This window comes from Nestor notabilis, unplaced genomic scaffold, assembly GCF_000696875.1.
Source record: "Nestor notabilis isolate BGI_N333 unplaced genomic scaffold, ASM69687v1 scaffold16696, whole genome shotgun sequence".
Taxonomy (NCBI): Eukaryota; Metazoa; Chordata; class Aves; order Psittaciformes; family Psittacidae; genus Nestor; species Nestor notabilis.
In genome coordinates, this window is record NW_009933471.1 from 17,188 (window position 1) to 24,698 (window position 7,511).

General features: G+C 35.5%; 1 protein-coding gene across 1 annotated transcript in view; it reads left to right on the forward strand.

Moving 5' to 3' along the window:
- Positions 1-7,511, forward strand: part of CAND1 (cullin-associated and neddylation-dissociated 1) — a 23,879-nt gene that overhangs the window by 13,308 nt on the left and 3,060 nt on the right. The window contains exons 3-10 of the mRNA XM_010016894.1: positions 35-158; positions 574-830; positions 913-1,018; positions 1,478-1,623; positions 2,680-2,972; positions 3,580-3,721; positions 4,310-5,803; positions 6,529-6,624. Of these exons, the coding sequence (XP_010015196.1) occupies positions 35-158; positions 574-830; positions 913-1,018; positions 1,478-1,623; positions 2,680-2,972; positions 3,580-3,721; positions 4,310-5,803; positions 6,529-6,624 (2,658 nt within the window). The remainder of the gene's footprint in view (positions 1-34; positions 159-573; positions 831-912; positions 1,019-1,477; positions 1,624-2,679; positions 2,973-3,579; positions 3,722-4,309; positions 5,804-6,528; positions 6,625-7,511) is intronic.

A 7,511-nucleotide genomic window follows, 5' to 3' on the forward strand; every position in this document is an offset into this window, starting at 1 on the left:
CCCCAAAAATGCTGAGGTTTTGTTGTTCTTTCAGGTTCTGCATTAGCAGCTAATGTTTGCAAAAAGATCACAGGGCGTCTCACTAGCGCTATAGCCAAACAGGAAGATGTGTCTGTTCAACTGGAGGCACTGGATATTATGGCTGATATGCTGAGCAGGTAAACTTCATTCTTCCAAAATGCTGGTAAATGCTGACAAATACTCATTAAAGCTTGAACTTTAATTTTCCAAATGTTAAATTTAAATTAATTGACGTTATGGAAGATAATATGGTAGTGTATTAAATATGGGTTGAACTTCACTTAGGAGAAAAAAGTGAATGTGTTAAAGATAAGTTCATTGATAGATTGCTTACTGTTTAATCTTCTGAGAACTGTAGTTTTAAGGTTATTTTAATTTTTATTGCTTTTAGGGTATATTTTAAAGTAATCAATTTTTTAAAAAGTTCCAAAAGCTTAAAGACTTAATTGGTATCTTTGTGTGATGTTTTGGGAATATTTAAAGGAATTGTAAATATATGAACAAAGTTATCTAGATTCAATTGGTTTGAGTTTATGTTTTGTCTGTTTTAAGGCAAGGAGGACTGCTTGTTAACTTCCATCCTTCAATTCTGACCTGTCTGCTCCCCCAGCTGACTAGCCCCAGACTTGCTGTGAGGAAAAGAACCATCATTGCTCTTGGTCACCTGGTTATGAGTTGTGGCAATATGGTTTTTGTTGACCTCATTGAACATCTGTTGACAGAACTGTCTAAAAATGATTCCATGTCAACAACTAGGACCTATATACAGTGTATTGCTGCTATTAGTAGGCAAGCAGGTCATAGAATAGGTAAGAAAAATATATAAATTAACTTTAAAAGTTTTTATATGAGAATAATTACTTTGCTAACTTTTTTTTATTCCCTTACCAGGTGAATATCTTGAGAAAATAATTCCTTTGGTTGTAAAGTTTTGTAATGTAGATGATGATGAACTACGAGAGTACTGCATTCAAGCCTTTGAATCCTTTGTTAGGAGGTGAGATCTAATACAGTGCGCCATTTGATGTCAAGAGACAGTCCCCTTGGTACAAAATATTTTTGCAAGCTCTTCGCTGAAACTGTTCCTATAACTCTGTCTTGTAACTTAACTTTTACGTGGTGTGTTACGTCTGTACTTTAGAAACTTTCTACTGTGCCATTACTACAGGAAAGGGAAAGTATTCTAATAATACTTGTTGTCCAATAATGATGACAAAACCATAGATACCCAAAGGCGTATCTTGGTTTTCTGCAACCGTCCAATCTGGCAGATTGAGTTATATGGTGCAGTGCAGTTTCTGACCTTTCTTTCGGAATTTCTGTAATTCTGATGGATGCATTGAGGGTACTTAGTTTGGCCAATGTCTCCAAAATACCGTATGTATCATGAAGTCTTTTAGAAGTATTTTAATTCTGCAAAGTAATTTGACATTGATTGCATTTTTTTATTATGCAGATGTCCTAAAGAAGTTTATCCTCATGTATCTACTATTATAAACATTTGTCTTAAATATCTTACCTATGATCCTAATTACAATTATGATGATGAAGATGAAGATGAAAACGCTATGGATGCTGATGGTGGTGATGATGATGATCAAGGTATATTCTCCTTTTGGTTTGGGGGAGAGGAAGAGCTTGTGAACCGGCACTCATTCGAGAAAATCAATATGAGTGGTACTGCTATTAAGTACCAGCGTTTGAATCACCTGCATGCTTTTGTGTTCAATTTTTGTACTGTTTTTAAAAATACTTTATGAACTCACTTCTTAAAATAGGATGTTGGTGCTAGAGATAAATAATTCCAAGGGTAAACAAATATTTTAAAATACTTGAAAGGTAGAAAATGTCAGAAGGATGTAGGATGATAAAACTAAAGTGAGAACATCAGTTAATGAATTGAAAATACATATTCAGCCTGGGAAAGGCTTCTCACTACTTTCCTCTATAATACATTGTTACCTAATGCATAAAATCAGAATAGATTGAAAACTGGAAAATACTCAGTATTTTTCTGTAGGATAACAATGTTTTGGAGTGAAAGGTATAAGGTATTTATTGTTAATATGGTGACAATATATACCTTACTACATGTAAGCTTTATGAAAAGTTGGATACACAAGCAATCTGAACCCAGAGCATAATATTCTCATCACTTTAAGAATGAGTGAGCTGCTTAGTTGTTGCTTTAGTGCATAAAAAGTTAATTTGTATTGCTTATTGTATGGTGGGTTTTTGTTGTCATTTTTTTGAGCAGAGTATGGTTTGATTTACTGCTAGAAAGAAACAAACAGAACAATTTGTTGAATCTTGATCAGCTAGTAACTGTTGTTGCATTGTTGCTTATGTCATGAACAGAGAGGAATATGCTTTAAATCAGTAGTCAGGCTATAAATACGATGGGAACTGCCTTGTCCTGTTTGCCGTTTAAATTAATACATGTGTAAGACTAGCGTGAAAAAATTGGCAGAGAAATAATCAGCCTTATGATTTAGGCAGCTTAGAAGGCTTTTTATCTACGGCTTTTAATGTACTTCTGAAACTTTCTTTGGTGTGCCTTATGCAAAGAACCCAAGCGTATTCTTATTAATTGTTTAAAATAGAACTTAATGCTTTGATTGTCTAGACTTGAACATATGCAAAATTTATTTTTTCAAGGGAGTGATGATGAATATAGCGATGATGATGACATGAGCTGGAAAGTGAGGCGTGCAGCTGCTAAGTGTCTGGATGCTGTGGTTAGCACACGACATGAAATGCTTCCTGAATTCTACAAAACTGTATCTCCTGCTTTAATAGCCAGATTCAAAGAACGTGAGGAGAATGTTAAAGCAGATGTTTTTCATGCATATCTTTCTCTTTTAAAACAAACTCGACCTGTGCAAAGTTGGCTTTGTGATCCTGATGCAATGGAACAAGGAGAGACACCGTTGACAATGCTTCAGAGTCAGGTTACTTGTCAAAAATTTTGTTATCTTTGAGAAGAGCACTGAAGTTGTGCCCTGTTCGTAAGGATCGTTCTTGAAATGTGCCATATCATACTTTCCTCCTACACAGATTACAGCTGATTACTGTAGTGCTAACACAGAGAGCAAGCCGGCTAAACTGGTCCAGAGAAGTGCAGCAGTCTTGGAAAGTGAAATTACAAACTCGGCAAATCTGATTTCAGTAGTTTATCACCACCTGTAAAAGTTGTACATCCTATGTAGTTTAGCCAAATTATGAAAGCAAAAGTTCTTTTTTGCGTTCTATAATGCAGATGTAAGCTCTAATGTTCTAACTTGATTTGCTACAACGTATTCTATTTGCCGAATAACAAGGGTAGTGCTGAAAACCAGTCGAATTACTGGTTTTTTGTTGTTTTTTTTTTGTTTTTTTTTTTTTTAATAGCATGTCTTTTGAATCTTAATTCTCCACTGTTTCTGTAAGTTCTCTAGCTCCCCAGAGAAATCAGAAATAGAGGGGTAGGACACACATCTTTCTTTCTATTGCCCTAGTGATCAAAGATGAAAGAAATGTAAGCTATTGAATCAATTAACAGATGTGTGATGATTACAGGTCCCCAACATAGTTAAAGCCTTGCACAAACAGATGAAGGAGAAAAGTGTGAAGACTCGTCAGTGTTGCTTTAACATGCTAACTGAGCTAGTAAACGTGTTACCTGGAGCCCTAACACAACATGTTCCTGTACTTGTACCAGGTATGAAAAACATGATATTAACTTAAAGATTTGTTAGTAAATTGCATATGAAGTTTCAAAATCTTTGTATCTTAACTGCTGTTTGCAAAAGCTCTGAAGTGTTGCTTCTATTTAAGGAAATGGGCAAAATAATCAGCTACTGTGTGGATGCATATAAATATTTTAGACACATATTTCAATCTTGAAAACAAGGGTTCTAAGATTGAGGGTTTTTTTTTTCGTCTATTTAAAGAAAAAGATGATTTGATGCTTAATTGCAAGATCACACTGCATTTCTCATCTCAACAGAGTGAAATATTATTCATGTTTCATGGGACCTAGAATGTTGAATTTTGAAGTAATGAAACTAAGTTTGGAAAAGTTTGAAGGTTCAGAATCAGTTTAGAATTCAGAAAATACATTGCAAATCAACAGAGGGCCCATGTCCTCTGTGTAGAGGAAGCTTGAAAACTAATTGATTGAATAAACTGGTGAAAGGGGCTTAGAAGCATTCAAGAAAGGTTGTGAGCAGGAAAGCATAAATTCAGTATTGCTGCCTCCTTCAGAAATTTTGCTAACTCAAATATATATTTTTCTTTTTTCTTCCAGGAATAATTTTTTCGCTGAATGACAAATCAAGTTCTTCTAATCTGAAGATAGATGCGTTGTCCTGTTTGTATGTGATCCTCTGCAATCATTCTCCCCAGGTCTTTCATCCTCATGTTCAAGCATTGGTACCTCCAGTTGTAGCTTGTGTTGGAGACCCATTTTACAAGATAACATCAGAAGCGCTTTTGGTTACACAACAACTTGTGAAGGTTATTCGTCCTTTAGACCAGCCTTCTTCCTTTGATGCTACTCCTTACATCAAAGATTTGTTTACTTGTACAATCAAGAGATTAAAGGCTGCTGACATTGACCAGGAAGTGAAAGAAAGGGCAATATCTTGTATGGGTCAAATAATTTGTAGCCTTGGTGATAGCCTAGGCACAGACCTGCCTAGTACACTTCAGATCTTCCTAGAGAGACTGAAGAATGAGATCACTCGGTTAACTACAGTAAAGGCCATGACACTGATTGCTGGTTCTCCTTTGAAGATAGATTTGAGACCAATCCTTGGGGAGGGAGTTCCTATTCTTGCTTCTTTTTTGAGAAAGAACCAGCGAGCTTTGAAATTGGGTACTCTTTCTGCTCTAGATATTTTAATTAAGAATTACAGTGACAGCTTGACAGCTGCCATGATTGATGCTGTCCTGGATGAGCTTCCACCTCTGATTAGTGAAAGTGATATGCATGTATCACAGATGGCCATCAGTTTTCTGACAACATTGGCTAAAGTATATCCTTCCTCCCTGTCAAAGATTAGTGGGTCCATTCTCAATGAACTTATTGGACTGGTGAGATCACCTTTGCTTCAGGGTGGAGCACTTAGTGCCATGCTAGAATTTTTCCAAGCTTTGGTTGTGACTGGTACAAATAATTTAGGCTATATGGATTTACTGCGCATGTTAACGGGTCCAGTGTACTCACAGAGCACAGCACTTACTCATAAGCAGTCTTACTATTCCATTGCCAAATGTGTTGCTGCCCTTACTCGAGCCTGCCCTAAGGAAGGACCAGCGGTTGTAGGTCAGTTCATTCAAGATGTCAAGAACTCAAGGTCCACGGATTCCATTCGGCTTTTGGCATTGCTTTCTCTTGGGGAAGTTGGGCATCATATTGACTTAAGTGGACAAATTGAGCTGAAGTCTGTAATATTAGAAGCATTCTCTTCTCCTAGTGAAGAAGTCAAATCAGCGGCATCTTACGCATTAGGCAGTATTAGTGTTGGCAATCTTCCTGAGTATCTGCCGTTTGTCTTACAAGAAATCACCAGTCAGCCTAAGAGGCAATACCTTCTTCTTCATTCCTTGAAAGAAATAATTAGCTCTGCATCGGTGATTGGTCTCAAACCATATGTTGAGAACATCTGGGCCTTACTCCTGAAACACTGCGAATGTGCAGAAGAGGGTACAAGGAATGTTGTTGCTGAATGTTTGGGCAAGCTTACGTTAATAGACCCAGAGACTCTGCTTCCACGACTCAAGGGATACTTGGCATCAGGTGAGTAGTGGTAAATCATGTACATATTGTAGCAAATGGCCTTACGCTATCTATTAACTCTAGTTTTGCAAATTATTTTCTTAAATTTTGTGATATTCTTGAAGTTTTGCTCCCCCCAACAACAATGTGCAGCTTAGATGGTTCCATTTTTGCAAGTTGTTAGTCATCCATAATATGTATTATTTTTATATTCTGCTTTCAGACTCTGGTATTTCAATTGATACTATGTTTAACAAAGAGCTATAAACTTAAAGCAGAATGAACATGGGTGACAAAAGGACAAACAGACAAACCATGTTGACCTTTTGATATAAAATACAGTATTCCTAATTTTCAGATAAGAATTCAGAAATTTGTAAGGATTAGGAAAGATCATTGTGCATAGCTTATGAATCTTGTCAATAGAGTTCCTGGCCTGACTGTTTTCTTCATGTGCTTCTGCTTTAAAGAGGAGAGTTATTTGTAGGCCTACAGGTGATGATAAAAAAAATCTATTCAAATAGGCTTATTACTTGAATTTTCTGTACCAAGTAACATTAAATGCTTATTACAAATCTTACGGTATTCTCCCCCCTCAAAATGCTTTCTCCATAGATTTAGTTGAGTTACATATTACATTGGTAGTAATAAATAGCATTTCTTGTTTAGTGTTCTTAAAAGTATGATTTAAATTCTGAAGTTGTACTGTTTTAATGTTACATATTCACACTTTTATTTCATATTAGGTTCTTCGTATGCTCGAAGTTCAGTGGTTACTGCTGTTAAGTTCACTATTTCTGATCATCCACAGCCCATAGACCCACTTCTGAAGAACTGCATAGGTAAGTTCTTTACTTTTACTGACAGCTTCTACATTTCCAGGCAATAGAATTGCATTTAAAATGTGTTCTTTTTGTTTTCAGAAGTAAATATTTTTCAGGTACTAATATTATCTGATAATGATAACTGTTGGAACAGTTGTAAAATATTTCCATATTAGCCAGTTATTTCTATTAATCCTAGTTTGCTTGAATTCTGAGCAGTAAAAGTTGTGTGATTAAAAATTACATATATTGAAGCTGCGATACAAGAAGCTAGGGTTTTTTATAAAATGGGACCCAAAAGCTGATTTCCTAAGCTGATTTTCACATGCTTTTGCCAGATTATATCAGTTCGATGTGGTAAGTTACTGTCTTTACTCAGGAGGGTGGTCTTGGAAGTATTTGACGTTCTGTCACTTAAAATATAAATGCACATCTGAATTCTGAGTATTATCAGGTGGTGAATTGTAAATTTAGGTCCTAATGATTTTATAATGCTTGTGGTCTGAAAGCATTTGGAAATGTGTATATTTTTACAGGGATAATGTAATCAAAGCTTCAGTGTGACACCAGTATGATAAAGAGATTTAGCAGTGCTGTGGCTTTTTGATCTTTTCTTATTTGTGTGACGAAGTATTGTAGAATTGTTTAATATGCTATGGTGAATGTTTTATAGTGGATTAATTATAGGTTTAAATATCTGTAAAAAATTGTGTATACTACTAAACCTAATGGGGGAAAAGATTAATCTTTCAAAACATACAGTCTTATGCAGAGCAAGGTTTTTATTTATGGGGAAGTGGAATCAGTTCCTTAGTGTTATTTTCATCACTAAGCTTAATTTTCTATTTTTTTTTTTTTTTTAAATTATATATTCAAGAATTGCTTGTGGGTGTTTTGTTTGTTTG